This window comes from Anopheles maculipalpis, chromosome 3RL, assembly GCF_943734695.1.
Source record: "Anopheles maculipalpis chromosome 3RL, idAnoMacuDA_375_x, whole genome shotgun sequence".
Lineage (NCBI taxonomy): Eukaryota > Metazoa > Arthropoda > Insecta > Diptera > Culicidae > Anopheles > Anopheles maculipalpis.
Window position 1 is genome coordinate 42,825,933 of NC_064872.1, and position 16,932 is coordinate 42,842,864.

The 16,932-nt window shown below is 39.5% G+C and overlaps 2 protein-coding genes across 2 annotated transcripts in view; both read right to left on the bottom strand.

The window, feature by feature from the left end:
- LOC126564696 (rab GDP dissociation inhibitor alpha) overlaps positions 1–16,932 on the bottom strand; it is a 442,469-nt gene that overhangs the window by 210,563 nt on the left and 214,974 nt on the right. The gene's annotated exons all lie outside the window — the stretch shown is intronic.
- LOC126565273 (tachykinins-like) lies at positions 737–2,013 on the bottom strand. The gene is made up of 7 exons (XM_050222437.1): positions 1,921–2,013; positions 1,607–1,839; positions 1,459–1,507; positions 1,254–1,392; positions 1,074–1,181; positions 953–1,014; positions 737–884 (listed from the first exon to the last, which is right to left on the bottom strand). Exons 1-7 carry the CDS (start codon positions 2,011–2,013, stop codon positions 753–755), a joined length of 816 nt encoding a protein of 271 aa, XP_050078394.1. The 3' UTR covers positions 737–752.

Below are 16,932 nucleotides of genomic sequence, written 5' to 3' on the forward strand. Positions count from 1 at the left end.
AAAGGTGAATCTCAGGGCGCATTACTCAAAATCAAATCAAAATAAAAAGTGTTGAGCGAGGAAGGTGGGAAGGGTGGCTACTGACAAGCAGCACCGAGACCCTCTATCTACATCTCCATCGTGTGACGTACAAAACGCTTACAGGAGAGACTATTCCATTGCAAATGATCAATCAAACAAACAACGAATACAGGACGAATTTTTAAAGACAATTTCGGAATATATAGAAAGTAATTCAATTTATACCCTATAACCGGTGCATTAATATTTCCAGAAGCCAGTTTGTATTCATTTTGAAATGATATAATTTCTGTGAGTGAAATAGCTTGTATGTGTATCTTTTTTTTGTTAACAGTTTTGTCCGAAAATTTACAAACAGTTTGCACAATTCACACTCCATCGTCCGCGATTTACTGTACAGGGGAGAATATTACGCGCCCAAACACACACACACACGCACACCTACACACTGTCAACGTTTACGTTTGCCGCACTGATAATGATGATCATGATGATATGTTCAGCAGCAGAAGCTTAACGGTAGATTAAAGGTTAACGATACATTTTGCGTTTTACATGCTGCGAAGGAGGAAGGACATTTGCGAGATCTTGATCGATGAATAACTATCTGCTTGGGTAACTATTTTCTGTCCGTGATGATTGCTTGCCATCGATCCTGTAGGACAGAGAGAAAGATGTTGTTAGATGTTGATGTGAAAGGTTAGCTGTGGATGGGAAGTTACAAACCATATTTATTTCCCACGCAGTCCCATAAACCCGTTTGGAACTCTTTTCGGAGGTGCCGCATTTAGATGCATCGAAGGTCCAAACGCTGGATCAAGCACGAGGAAGTTTGGATATTCTTTGGCCATTCGATCGGTGTTCTGAGAGGGTTAAATGTAGGGATAAGTGTGTCGTATGCTTTTACTCTTTTCTTTACTGTGCGTCTTACCAATTCGTCCAAACTCCATCGTTCGTCCAGCGTTGTATCGAAGCTCTTCTTTCCACGCATTCCTAAGAAGAATTAGAGTGTTACAGTGATAAGAAATAGGCTGTCGTATAAAAAAGCGTACCCATAAATCCGGAAGGTGCACGTTTGCCATCTCGGTACGAGTTGGGACCACCTCTTGACGCCTGATTGTTCCAACTAAACAGCGAGAGTGACTTTTTGCCCCGCATTCCTACCGACGGAAGAAAGTGAAGGACCGTTAATTGGATTACTGTCTGCCCGAATGTCTTGCGATATCGCGTACCATTAAATCCGGAAGGAATACGTCGTCCTCGCATGCCCGTAAATCCCGTCGGCGCTCGTTTAAGAAGATTTCGTCCACTACCAAACCCGTACGGATCCCGTCCATTCTCGTCCTCACCGTTCTGCACCGCCCGGAATGGCTGAAATTGCAGTAATTTGTTTATACGCGATTGGCTTATTTCGATGGATCAAAGCGATACCGATACCTGCTCGCTGTGCGGCATAAACATCTCGTTTTCCTCCTCGAGGCCGGCCCTGTTTCCGGATGTCAATAGATACACGGACGCAGATGCAAAAATTGATTCATTTATCAATCAATCGCTGCATAATGAATGACGACAACATTCAACCTACCTCAGACCGTCCAACAGCTCCGGACTGAAACGCCATCGGGGCATACCGTTCCAGCTGTACGGGCCCCGTGCTAATCCATCCGCACCGTGGCCGCTCGGCAGGATTCGTGACTCATCGGTCGGTGAGTGAGTCGGCGGTGGAAGATCGTTATCGTTGAATGCATTTTCATTGAATGCCATGTAATTGGGCCTATCGTCGTCATCGGGGCTCGGGACACCATCGACAGGAATCTCCTGGCGGATGGGTGGTTCGTACAATGGGAAGCGAGGGAAATGCAATTAATGCAATTAACATGCACTGATTAATCTACTTACCGGCACGTCTGCCGGTGTTTCGGAAAGGCCACTAACCGAAACACACACGTTTGCGAGGCACACCAGTGCCAATATTACGAAAGGTCGACTCATCTTTTATCGCTGCAAGTAAAAGTGTGGAAGGAGTTAATTACGATCGTCTTCCTACGCGTTGGCTTAATCACAAAAAATATACAATCTCGTGACGTCACACTCTGAATGGAAATGATTTTTGCAACTCTAATATAAAACACCTTCCAAACGAAACCGTTTTTTTTGGTGTGGTTGTCTTGTTGGCAAGTTTTCGTCCGCAGCGAACTGTTATCATCGTTGCATTCGAAACTAAGTGTATTTTTTTCCTCACGAATGAGTGCAACGCGCGCTGATATGTTTATAGTTGTCAAATTGATTACGTGCCGATTGGTGCGATTACTTTTCTGACGAAGTTTAACACATGTGCGACCATTTTTCTGGCTGCGTGTTTTTACGATGATCGGTTGTTACGTACGGTGTCGATTGAATAGTTATAACATAGTTTACAAAAAAGGAGAAGTGCTTTGTTTCCTTACAAATACAGTTTTTTTATCAATATGGTGCTACATAAAAACATAATATTGTGTGTGCATTTTTCTCCTATAAAATTGATGCTCTCATTTTTACTGAAAGAACTTTTATTGCTACATAAATTTGAATTATGGTAGGTGTTACTAGTTGATTACCTTAAAAAGTTTTAAATTTAAACTAAATTAAATAAAATTTGCTTCTGTTTTTGAGTATAACTTAAAAAAAATCTAGTATATCAGCATCATAAAGAAAATTGTTATCCATTGACATTTTTATAGTCTAAATCTCCTACATAACTTTTGACGCTTTGTTGTTGCTTAGTGTTCATCCTTAACAGCTACCTAGCATTTCTCACTTTTTATTGTCTCTTTCAGATTTTAGAACCGACCACAAATTGATGATCCGAGCATATCCGTCGTTAGGGTAGTCCCTTTTTCTATAACCTGCTTTCGTATTTACGTCACCATTTCAAAGCTTAAACTTTAATTGTTTGATAAGAGCATTGAGTTCTGTTAGATGTCAAGCTATGAATTTCATTGGATACTCCAGTCAAGATAATTGCTCTAGTATTATAACAGTTCGGCATAATAGAAAAAGAATATCAAATTTTGAATTAGAGGCTGCCCAGAAGTGTGTCGACACCTGCACCGGTCTTCATATGACAAGACCGGATTAAATATCCATATGGTGAGAACTGAATAACTAACTACGTGGTTGCGATAAGTCTAATATTAGGTTCGCAAACCGTTATTTCGTGCGAGTAAAAGTTCCTACTTCTTGAAAATGTCTGATTTTTGAGCCGGGTAAGCGCCATATGCGGGAGGTGTTCGACAGCTTTCGAGTGTTTACGGCGATGCTGCTCTAAGCGAAACAAGATGTCGGGATTGGTTTCGACGCTTTCGAACTGGTGATTTCGTCGTGGAGGATGCCAAAAACGTTCGCCGGCGAAGAAATGATGGTTTTACTGGAGGAAAAACACTGCCAAATGCAAGAAGAGCTTGCAGTCGTGCTTGGTGTAACTCGTCAGACCATTTCATCAACGCTGAATGCGTTAACACGAGTTGAAGCCGCGGGACATTGAACGTAGACTCTTCATGTGCGAATTGCTGGTCCAGTGGCACAACAGAAAGGGGTTCCTGCACAGAATCATGACGGAAGACGAGAAGTGGATTTTGTTCAGCTAACCTAAGCGCAAAAATCATGGGGATCTCCCGGTCATACCCCAACATCATCAGCTCGGCCTTGCTGAGTATTTGGTGGGACCAGCTCGGCGTCATCTACTACGAACTTCTGAAACCGGGAGAAACAATCACGGTGAACGCTACCGGATTTGACAATTGATGAGTTTAAGCCGAGCGCTGCGTGGAAAACGGCCTGTAAACTCATCACGCCACGACACAGTTATTCTGCTGCATGACAATGCTCGGCCACATGTTGCGCAACCTGTGAAAAACTACCTTAATACCCACAAATGGGTTCCGATCCATGGCACATGGATTGGCTGACCAGCAGTTCTCCTCCTAAGAGCAGATCCAGAATTGGTTGGATACCTGGATTGCGTCTAAAAACGTATCATTTTTCCGAAAAGGAATACGCGATTTACCCTTAAGGTGGAAGAAAGTAATAAATAATAATGTCCAATACTTTAATTGACCAAAATCATACAAATAAAAATGCCAAGAGTAAAGATAAACTTATGAAAAAAAAGGTGCATTAGAGTGTGAAGTGCATTAAATTCCCGCACCTAATAAATAATTAGTAGGTCGTTAACCAAATAAGAAGAAGCAGAATTTTTATAAGCGTAAAAATGAGCTAATTAGAACGGTTTTAAAAAGATCTTCTTGTTATAATTTTGTAAAACTGAGATTAAGCTTTTGTGAAAACGATTCCAACTTTAGGCGAATCATGTTCTCTCTTTTGCAGAAATATGTTTTCTCACTCTGATGAAAATATAGCCAAAAATCCATCAAATTTTATACTTTTTATTTTTTGCGATGACGATTTTATACGTATTTGCATAAAGTTTTTGTGTAGTAATGTTAAAGGGAGTAGTTTGAGGTAGTTCGAAAAATGGACACAACGGTCGTATAATGTTGTCTGTATGGTGAAAAAATATTGAGATACGAGGATAATATTTTCGTTTTATTAGGCATCGGATTCATAACTGATTTTACCTTCTATGGTTTCAAGATATGGAGTGTAAAGTTGTCTTATAATGGACATTTTATTTGTCAACTAGAATCTTGTCTATATTTCTAAAGTGAAACTTTTAAATTAAAAAAAAAATGCAATGAAAATAGTGAGTGTTTGAATTAAACGTAATACTTTTTTCATAATATATTGTAACTGTAACCCTCAATAGTAGTTATGCTGGTGTAAGTGTGTAATTTTTGAGTAACGTTTTTTATTCGTGTAGGCCTGGCCGTATTGTATTGCTAAGACAAAATTTTTTTTTTTTGAAAATGTTCTAAGTTCCACAATACAGCCAGGCTGGTTCACTTCAATAAAACATATAATAATGAAATTTTATTTGTTATTATTATTTTTTATTGTTATTTAGAATAATTGGACTATTTTAGAATCAACATAGAGTCATAATTTTGTTAAATGTTTAAATAACAAGAAAAACTACAAAGTAAAATTGGGCATTTTTGCTTCGAAAGGTAAAATAAAATTACCAGACCAAACCGCAGTTCGCCGTAAGATTGAAATAAATTAAATATATACAAATAAATATAATTATTAATTATAATGAAATCAGTCAATCTGTACCCATTTTGTCATAAAGTACTTCATTCAAAGAGATTGTTTAAATTATACTCTATCAACTAATGTTCAATATTTATTTACCTAAACTTTACAGTCATTATTTACGCTAAGCTAATCATTCCATTGCTAAAAAGTTCATTGCCGTTGGTCGTATTCCTTGCTGGTTGCAACTAATTCATCACCTACGAGACTAATTCAATAAATCTGCGTAAAGGTTTCGTGCTAGTTTTGTTGCTATCAGCCGATTTAGGAAAGCACATCTTTAAGATCGATGATAAACTTTGATAGATTCCAATTAGAAACGACCTTCACGGCCACTTCTATCGAGTACCCTTGTCATACCGTAAAACTAATGAAGAATAATTGCTGCTATATACTGCCAGATGTTGCAACGGGGTTGCTAAAAGCTCAATGAACAGAAATTGACTTTAGCGTGCTGAATATGAAGCACTTACACTCGTGCCATAACCGATTTCGCTAGCCAACGACAATAGTTGATAAAATGAGGAACGTTACTGTTTACGGCACAGTTTAAAACGAAACATAGAAACGAAAGAATATGCATGCAGAGCAATAATTGGGTTACGATGAACTATGATGGGAAGGAAAAGTGAAAAATATTGGCTTTTTTTACACACAACCGGTCGAACTATTGATAAACCTTGGTGGCTCAGTGAAGATCGAATGCAGCAACGTTCAACAGTTGTGCGTGCGTGGCGACGTCAAATTGTGCTGTAAAGACCACAAACTAGGGCTCAGATCGTCATTTTTCTTCGCCCATTAAAAGCACAAAGCTCCCCCTAGCACCTTGGCAGCGCAGATGTTCAGCTGCACAATTTTATGAACAACTCGCATCGCTTCATTCCTACCACACTAAATCATCAGGCTCGCGTAGCTAAAATAAGGTGCAGTAACAACGGGTTGGACGTTGGTGTTGGACGGGTAGGATGGATAATATGATTTCCGGGGCTTGATTCCTTCCCCCCCCCCCCCCCCCCCACATAGCTTTGTTCGGCAAAAACCGGACCCTTCGCATTCGCAACCAACCGGGAAAGGGGAAATCGGGCGTACACGATGAAGCTCTAGTGAAAGAAGCTGCCAGCTGCCAGATAGTTGTTTCCGATTTATTTAATACGACTGCAAAAGCAGCAGAAAAGCAGCGAGTGACTAAATAGAGTATACCCGCCGTGGCCGGTTGCACGATTCTCGGGGAATTTGTGGTAAATTTAATTCCAGTGCGCTTTCCCTTTCCTTGTGTTGGGCAGCAGGCAGAGGCCGGTTGCTGCACTGGTGCGTTGGTTCTACTTCGAAGGAAACATCCTCCAGCAGCGAAGGGATGCAAAGATCGACGAGAAAAAAAAACGAGTGTCGTTTTAAAAAATTCAAGGACGTATTCCGGACAACTGTTACATTTATAGTGATATATTAATACATGAGCCGCTGTACGCTCGTGAAAGTATCACGTATTGTGCATGAATATTCATAGGAAGTGTTGGTCAACGAAATAGAAATAGAGACAGCGAGAGAGAACAAATGCAAATAATACTCGGCACGGCACGGCAGCAACATGCCATAAAGATTATGCTCACGTACTAGCCGGTTCGCGGTCAGGTATAGTTTCACCTATCGCTATGTTCTATGTTGTTGTTTTTCTTTTATGTACAGCAAAAAAATGAATTATTCGACTGTTAGTCATGCCCGATTCTAACCACTTTTTCAAGATCAGACACCTGAGAGCGGATTAAGCTGAGTATCATATTTTCTTGTAATGGACGGATGAACGAACAATTTGCACTGCACGAAAGGATGATGTACATTATTTTTCCACGTAAAAAAAAATGTTGCTGATAAGCATTTGAATTTTAAATGTATGCTAAAATGGTTTGTGTAACGCCAACAACCAACAATCCAACAACATAAACTTCTATTATTATTTAATATATATAAACGCTCCACAAAGTAAAAACAAAAAATGACAAATGTTTTAACCCTGGCACTTAAAGCTGTCGGACGCCCATCAAATGTAAAGCTTTTAGCAGCAACAAGCACATTTTAATCTGAGGATCATTCATTAAACATGAACAAGTATCGAACCATTTACCGTTTAACACGATTTGATCCATAAGGCAAATACTTTCAGCTAACTAAAAAGCATACATTTTTAATAGGATGGCATGGTCCATCAGTGCCGGTCACGAGTATCAAAGCTTTCAATAATGCGCGACATAATTAATAAGATCGTTTAAAACGGAAGTTTTTCGCTCGACTTTAAAAGGGCTCGTTGAGGATTGATGGACCAATTTTTATGGTACATTAACGCACCGTACGTAGTTTGATGTTTCTATAGTTAGTTTCGTTTGGAAAGGCTAACGCTTTTTGGATCTGAATCTAATAACGCTTCTCATAACCGACTTCTTGTGCAGCGAATCTGAAACTTCGCAACGATCGCACTGCCAAACGCGTGCGAGGATAATGAAACACAAAATAGATGTCTTGGTTTATTTACCAGAAAGAGCAAACTACCGAGCACATTACAATCACAGCGAGAAAAACCAATTTTCCAAGAACCTCAAGAACCTGATGCTGTCGTGTAAGTTGTACCTCATACCAGCACACATGAGCTTAACATTAACAAGTAAGATATGAGGTGAATAATATCATCATTTCATTTCACAACACACTACGCACGTTTCGCACACTCGCTTGCTGTAACTGCGCTGCCTTTCGTGCCCGATTTATCCCAGGACCAAACACCTTTGCTCGCAAAACATAATTAAATATTCAACTGCTTTGGGTGGCCTTGCCATCAGAACAAAAACCTCGTGTCGCACATCAACACCTTCGCCATTCCCGTTACGCAGTGCGGCCAACGGTGCTTCCGGTGTCTGTTTTTCTATCTTTCCTGTGCGTATGTGATGGGTAACAGCATTCATAAGCATACAGTAATTACTTACCAGGGTTCGGTTCGGTTAGGCTCTGCTGTTGGGAAAAATAAACGCAACCGTTAGGCTCTGCCGATGAAAGCTCGATCGGGTCGCGGCCGAAAGGAACAACGGCACAATGGTGGAAAAAAAGCGAACTCAAATTCTACCGGACACACTAAATATTAACATAGGACGACGCTTCGCGAGCACAGCACGTCAAAGTGCGATGCAACATGCAGGAAAACGTTCAACTGTAAATTATTTGTTATTATTTTTAAAGAAGGGACAAAATTCAAACACGACTCGCAACAGCCACCGGGGAACACGTGGCGCGTTCGTTCTCGCACCGTTAACGAGACACCAACCGTTTGAATGGTTCAGAATCGTCACACTTGGCACCTTTTATATAGCGTCGGAAAAGTTATCCCCGACCGGACCGGACATAGCCGGAGCGATGGGAAAAAAGGGGTTTTCCGCCACAGTCGCTACCGTCCGACGTTATAGGGCATGCGTTGAGCATTCGCCGGGCGTTCTGTGACTCGGTCGACTGAACCGAAGAAAGACGATCGTCTCGCGGAAAGCGTGGCGTTGGTTGTTGTTGTTGGCAAAGTGGCCGCTGGTAACAGGCGAAATGACTGAATGTTGAATTTAATTCCAATAGGATTTTTGGGGGATTTGTGGATTTCATCATCATACGGCGGTACCTGTTGTGCTGGAGAGTAACGAGAATAATTAGTGGCGAGTAGAGCTAAAGTTGTAGCTAGTAGCGGGTTAAATTAAAGGTTTTATTTTACTAAACTAATCATTACTAAGCAGCTGGTGTGGGGTTTGGTTCTTGACCGTTGTTGAAGTGTGCATGGTTGAACTAGGTAAGGATCTGGGCAACTCAAAATGTTATTACACCTTTAGATGTCGTCTCCGAGACATCCGCAAATCATGTGATTCGAGCGTTCGTTTACGGCCAATCTGTCATGGCTTGATTTGGAAAAGTTTCCATTTTTCATCAGGAATGTATTAGCAATTTACCAGAATGTGTTCAAAACTATTCCCAAAATTGTTCATCGCAGAAATGGGCCGAGGATTACGGCACCAGTATTCAACGATAATACTATTTGCTTCATTTATGGCACCTTTTACGAAAGAGCTTTCGTGTTGTTTAGTTTTTCCTTTCAAGTGCCGAGAACAGCCAATTTTATTATATTGCCCTTTATATTGTTCGGTGCGATAAGCTTAGAAATCGCATTGTGGTGCAATAATTGAATCATCGCAATTGATTGTCCTACGCTCGTTGGCGTGTAGTTCGAAATGAGTGTATCATGTAGTACAGCCAGCATTTACAAACCCTACGGTTAAGCAAATTGGACCATTCGATGTTGCAAAACGAAGCAAATGATTCTCCGAAATCAATAATCATACGTTTCTGCATACCGACGCCGGATGGCAGCAGCATGTGCTCGGATGACATCGACCAGGATTACTTTTTATTTGCGTATTGCGTGAGTGATACGGGGGCAGGTGATAGGATGCGGGGAGCAAGCCAACATGTCGTAACCCGCCGGCGGCATATGGCCAAAAACAAATGGGGCCCCGCGGCCAAACGCAAGGGCCTCAAGATTCTGACTATCACCAAGTTATCAACTTCGTTATCTAGCTCGCTATTAGCATTGGTTAGCGAAGCTTATCATGAACTTGGGGCAATGGGTGCTACACGCCATGTCCATTAATTAAACTAACGTTTGTCACTATCTCGTGAGGCGAAGGGCCGCACTATTTATCGATGAAAGGTTACCTGTAACAAGGGGCTTGATTCCGCATCGCTCTTTCAACGATATGCAAATAGGGTATGTGCATCTTTCTAAATGTCTTAAATAGAACGAATTATAGTTCCAAGAAACGAGCCTTGTGCCGAGAAGGAAATGAGAAGGAGCTGTCTGTGCCGGGGGTGCGGTTAATAGATGAAAAGTCTCTCCACACCTACGCCAAAGTGTCGATGGTGACGATAGCAGAGAAGATGATGCATATTCTTGAATCTCGGCCAACTTGCTCACGGATCATCTCCGTTCGTCATTTACCGGAAGGCATATTATTCCGGCCACTCTGCCAGGTGCTCGGCTCGCCTCATGCACGGCTCGCTGTAACGTATACGGCATACGGTACGCTCGTAGTTAGTGCCTGAGCTCGTTATCGTTTTGTTTTCAGTAGACTCGAAAATACACCAGCTAGGAAACAAAAGATAGGCACCTTATTTATTATTGAAACCATCCCGGAGCTGCTGCAGCAGGAAAAGTCTCCCGGACGTACGTACGTTTTTTGATAAGAAGCATGGATTTATCTCTTTTTGTGTCACATTACTCTTTGCTGGACTATTTCGTTGAAATGTCCCATGCACATGGATGGCATTCAGCCATGCTCTGGGTTGGTGTTCTTTCACGGCCATTCGAAACTTTCCCGATTTAAAAACAACGATTTGTGCTTGCCTCATTCATCATTGCATCACTTGTTGCTTGAATTTCATTGCAGCGTACCCAGTCGTGGACATTGTGACTGATGAGCTTTATTTTTACTTTTTTCTGAAGTTGTAATGTGAAAAAGTTGATCACGTAAAGCATAAAATGCTTTACAAGGTTTAAAATATTTATATGTGAAAGATGAAATTTTTGCAGCCTTTTGATCTTCACCTAAGATATGAATTCATATAAAAAAAAAAACAAAAAAAAAAAAATAGAAGAATTATAAACAAATTGATAAGAAATGAAATTAAGATTACATGTAATGTACATTGTTTTAGTAATAAACGTATTTCTAGAAGAAGTAAGAAGTAAATTTAAGAACCAAGTAAATTTGGCAACCTTCTTTCTTCTTCTTCTAGGCTTAACGATCTTCCAGGTCACGCCGGCCTGGCTTAATAGACTTGCTAATACCACGTAGTTGAATATAGTCAGTTTACACGACGGGGGAACGGTACGAATGGGATTTGGACCCCGGTCCTGTCGGGCAAAGACCGGTAACGGTGCCAACTCAAAACCGGGCGAGCCTAATTTAAATTAATAAGGCTCAGGGCCACGAAAGCTGAGAAAAAACATGATAACCTTCTCATAAAAGAGCTTTTGAACATTTGAGAAAACATAGTCTCGTAGAAATCCACGAGAAGAAGTTGAGAACAATGTTAATAAAATTTTGACGATTGGTCTAGACCGGCTTGTTTATGTGTAGCTTTTTATCACTTTTTTAAAGAAAATGTGCGCGGCCACGGAAAAAGTGGTTGAGAAGCTGTTTTAGACACTTGATGAATTTAAATTGAATGATTGAATCGAAAGTTGTACTGAGAACCGAACAAGTTTGTGGATAGTTTAACAGAAAAGTAAGCAATGCTTAATCGTCGTCTTCAAAGGTATCGTTTTGTAAATGTGATGAAAGTGCTTATAGTGCAATTCGTGTACGCTTTACGTTTTACATCTCAATTCCTAGATTATCATGTGCGTGAACATCATCGTGGAGCTTGAACGAGGAAAAAGATGGGTCTAGAAGTACAAGTCTAACAAGTGTTTTTGAAGATTTTTCTTACTGCTTAAAGATTCTACAAGCTAATAAATGCTCATCATCGTCGATAACATAAACATGGAGCGTACTTTTTTCTGATTTAACATCTTAATTTTCTAGGATTATAAATAAATAAGTAAATAAATAATTTCATCGTGATTCAATAAAAGTTATGTGTAGTTCATAAAGATTTTCATAATTTTCAGTTTCTCGGTTTTCGTGCTTAACTTTAATATTGGTTTGCCGATCTCATCCAAAGTATAGATTCTTAGACCTTTTTCTTGCAATATACATTTCAGGATCCATTTCTTTATCATTGTTTTGCATTTTGTTAATGTATGCTCAATCGTCTCTTGTTGACCACATTTTTTACACTTATCATCATTGGAATTCATGTAATTTGGTTTTTACTATTTCGTTAGTTTGCATTTAGTAGATTCTTCTGTGAGTTAAATCCAGTTTATTGTTATTTATGTTGTGCCATCCAATTACCCAATTAACTGTTGGATGTTTAGTGTGATGGTGGAAGGAATTCTGTTAATATTTGTTGTGTCAGCTACGAGGCTAGATTTTTCTTTACAGCATCTGGCAAATATGCACTGTTTTGTGCGATTTTCCCAAAGGTGTCTGTTTGCTAGGAGTGAATTCAGTTTCAATGCCGGTATAAGAAAGTTTAGTCTTCCTTTTGCTTTTGGTAGTGTTCATGCTTTTGGTAGTGGTAGGGTTCATGCATATTCTCATAGCTCCCTTAGGCCATACAACTTTGCTAGCATTGATTTGAGCTTAACTAAAATGATTCGGAAAACGAACAAAGTAAAATTAACACTATTGTGAGATTTGCTAACTTTTCACAAAGCATAAATTTGATTGTCAGTAAGAAATTAGGCAGGTTTTGTTGTTTTCTGCCTGCGAAAATTTCAACACCATGTGGATAACAAAAAGATGAGCTTTTTGTGTTCATTCTTTTATAAATGAATTTTATAAATGTACGAACAAATACATAGAATTAACGTACGCATTTTTTGAAACATTAGTGTAAAAAGAATTAACGTATATCGAGTATGGCGTACATCGAAGAGAGGCTGTACTTGAAAAAGATGAAATATTTATCCTTCGATCGATAAATAACTGGTATACAGGAACTACGCATTTTACTCAATAAAGATTGAACAAGAAACCTGGTTAAAGTTGTTGTTAAATGAGTGTAAGTTATTTTTTGACAGTCGATGTATTAGATAATGAAATAATAAAAAAACGAAACTACTTCAAACGACATATTTGAACAAACTTGCTTTCGCTTAAGAATTAAAAATAAAATTATTTCCATTATCTGCCTTTCTATTACAAAGTGACCGTCTTGCTTTATAGATTTAATCTTTAAATTAATTGAAGTTTATAATATACTAAGGAAGGATTTTTTTATAAAATAGAAAATAGAACTGTCAGAAGACACCCTAACTGATTTGTTGCACGACAACACCTCGCTTATATGAATGTAAGCCACTGTAACAATGGGATGTCTTGCGACCATTAGTAGCATCCAACTTGTGTCGAGATGTTGTATGCAATATTGAACACTGTTTCTTCGAATTTAAATTCAACTCTAACGGTGAATTGCAAACAGCTTATTCGAAATATATAATATGATTTTATTTAAAATTATAGAAAATATCTATTTTATCAAACCAACAAAACTTTAAAAATGGATCCTGGATGTTATTGAGTTACTTTGTACGACTGCCAGCGTGATGCGTATTGCTCATTAGGAATACCTTCACCAATAAAGAGGCTTATTGCAATTATGTGGTAGGTCAGACAGATTATAAGGCAAAGGGCACTGATATACACGCGGTCCAGTGGTATTTACAACAGCGGCACTGGTCTTCACGCTGCAGGAACCTGGTTCAATTCCCAGCCGGATCGTTTCCCCGTAGTTAGAACCGACTATCAAACTGCGTAGTATGAATAATCCTTGTAAGCCATAAGATGACCAACATGACCTAGTAGGTCATTAAGCCAAGAAGAAAAGTTCACAGATATAGTAATTGATTTGAAAAAAAAAAAACAATAGATAAGAGAGTATGCAAGCGAGGAGTGAGGAGCGTGACGCTGAACTTAAACCAAATTCCTAACTGAAACGTTTACATACACGACTATTCGGCAATGAGAGATTCTAGTTAGAGGTTTATCAAGAAAGAAAAAAAAAACACAAACCATAATAAAAATGAAAAACAATGAATGAAACAAGAAACAAACAGATAAGTTATTTTAATAGGTTGGTAGCGGTCAGATCTTCTTTTCCGATGAGCATAATTCAAATGACAGTAAGAAAAAAAAATAAACAAATAAAACATAATTATAAAACTTGTTGACAACACAAGTCAATAAATGTCCATCGGGCTGGACATCAGGAGGGACGTTCAATTCGGTCAGCTAATAATTGAGTTAGTTGAGGACCGATAAGCATCACACAAGAAAAGCAAAAGCACAATCGAACGTTTAAATTACCAAATATCTAGCGCATTTGCTGTCGTGACCCAAGCCGTAAATAAAAGGATCGCGTTGGATAAAAACGGGAGGCACCAACGGCAGCTCTTCCATCCAGCAGCAGCCACCATACGTCAGGACAAAAGTGGCGCAGGTCGTCATGATGCGAGGATGCTGTTGAAGCAACGGAACGATCCTATGGAGAAAATGAGCAGCATTTCGTTGTGTTTTTCATCCTTTTGGGATCTGTTTCGAGACCGTAGACTATTTATTAAAAACTGGCCGGAAAGTAAACGACAGGATAGAAGAAACACAGTGAACATGTAGAGAAAAAGTTGCAGCTGTCGCGTGCCGATTTTAATGCCGGTAGACGATGTTTGGACGCGGTACACGTGTGTGTCCCGTATGTAAGAGAGATCTGTAGAGATGATTTGCTTCATTTTTTCTTTCTACGCTTTTTTCCTCTTCGGTGTGGGTTAAATCTTTGGTAGATATTTTTCGAGGATATATTTTGATCATTCCATGATCCATAAACCATACCACTATGGGCAATGTGTTTATAAAAAGAAGAAAATACATTTGACATAAGAGATTTTGATGCTCCAAATTCACTAAACATTTACATTTAAAATTATATGCTTTGCCTTACTCACCTTCTATGCGAAATCTAAAAAGAAGAGGAAAATATGTACTTAAATATACCACAGTTCCAAAGAATGAGGAAGAAACATATTTGCACACAGTTGAAAACCTTCACGTAAATCCGGGTGCACCGAACAAAGTAAAAAGCGTCATTGGTGAATGGTTGAACTGGTGCAACAGTACAGTTGGCTTAGCCGATAGCGGCCTTGCTGCCAAGTGCGGCAGATGTTTCGGTTCAAAGGATGTGTATGCTTACACACGATGCTGGATATCGCTGGTCTGTCCGAGCGCGTCAGCAGGATAAGTTTCACAGGCCTTGTGCCTGTGCGTTGCAGGCAGAGTTTGTATGTTTTTGTTTTCAAGATTGTTCGTACTGCTGTCCCATGCTGGTGCCCAGAGCGTGCGTAAACCGCTTGTTAGCTGGCAGATACCTTTTGGTTCATTTATCTTCGGTACTGCGCGAGTGGGTGCGACGGATACACCGAACCGGAATGTTGTACCGCAAGGCAACGTTGTAGAAAAGCCTTCAAAGAAATCGATTCGACCGAAAGCACCTGGCGCCCATCGGGCAGCAGGCCACCATTTTTTTTTTTAATGAAGGATGCTGAAACGTGCAATCGGTTTCTGAGTTGAAAAGGTTTTGGTAGGAAGATTCGTTACCACGGGTACGGATCGTCACTTGAAAGCTGAGAGCATATGGGGTGCCAGAGCTGGCTACGGTTGGAAGTAATTTGACGTGCTAATTTAGACCCACGCGTGACGGACAATTTCTAGAAATGATTGGTGATGTGTTATCCATCGATCAAGTAAAGTATCAGCAGAAATGTGGACGTTTATCATCTGTCGTTGATTGTTGTATCAACTCGTGTGCATTTCATAACGCCTCGTAAATTGTGTGTTGTTTGACGGTTTGAAAATGAGACTGAGAAACATTTTGTTTTTATAATGTCAATGGATAAAAACAGCTAAGAGTAGGAGAATTATATAGGCTTCAGTGTAAATATTCTGACAACTTTTGTGTTTGTAGCTCTAATTAAAATGCTCATATGATATGATATAATTGAATGAGGTAAGAATATTAATAAATGATGCTGACGGAGGACACCAATGCACTCGCCATTTTCGAACAACGGGTGTTAAGGACCACAAGCTAGCTGAGCTGTTTAGCGGTGCTGATATCCTGACGGTAGTCAAAGCCGGAAGGATACGTTGGCTGGGGCACGCGATGAGGATGCCGGACTCATGCCCCACCAAGAAGGTGCTCGTCAGCGACCCGTTCGGCACGAGACTTGGAGGATCACAGCGATCCCGTTAACTTGATCAAGTGGAGTTAAATTTGTCGGAGATCGGTTACAGCCGTGGATAGAGGACTGCAGCCCTACACGGAGTATCCTGGAAACGGATTGGTGACTTGGCCATGTCTACGCGACGTGCTCAACCCTGAGCAAGCCAAGAATACCAAGAAGAAGAAGAATACCAAATGAACATTATTTTTCAATTAATTATTGATTCAACGATATAAATTACTTTATCGACCAACTAATTTATCTGTTTAACAATTGTAAAAATATTCTTTGACGCATTGACTGGCGAAAAATTGAAATGAAAGTATTTGTACATTAACATAAAAGTCTGTAAATTTGTAAAAATTACAGATTTGTGTGTTAAAGAACAATTGTAAATTATTATTTAATGCAAATCGTGTATTAAGTTTAATTTTTGTCTATAAAAAATATTTGAAGCTTGAAAGTTTCAAAAGAACTGTAAGATTTGGATTATCATATCTAAATTTGGATTAAATCTAGTTTTGATTTTGATTTTGATTAGATCATGCTCCATGCAAGTGCCAAATGCTTCAAATGTACCCTTAAAATCATCTCCATTCCAGAGTATTTACTCCAAATTAATTGACAAATTTCTTGAATTACAAAGTAGGTCTAGAGGGCGATATTTGGAATGATGATAATTACTGAGACACATATTTGTGGTACTCTCCAACACCGCTTGGACATAAATTAAGGTGAGACGCATTAGATCTAAACAGTCAACAAAGCCACAGTCTGCCTTTTAGCTACTGCCGTTGTTTAGCAGAAAGGCACCTGCAGAC

What these genes read in the sequence shown, in the direction of transcription:
- LOC126565273 (XM_050222437.1), bottom strand. Translation starts at nt 2,013, where the DNA reads ATGAGTCGACCTTTCGTAATATTGGCACTGGTGTGCCTCGCAAACGTG. An exon ending in AAACACCGGCAGACGTGCCG is followed by an intron (nt 1,840 to 1,920) that starts GTAAGTAGATTA and finishes CCCATCCGCCAG; the next exon opens with GAGATTCCTGTCGATGGTGT. An exon ending in GATGGAGTTTGGACGAATTG is followed by an intron (nt 885 to 952) that starts GTAAGACGCACA and finishes TAACCCTCTCAG; the next exon opens with AACACCGATCGAATGGCCAA.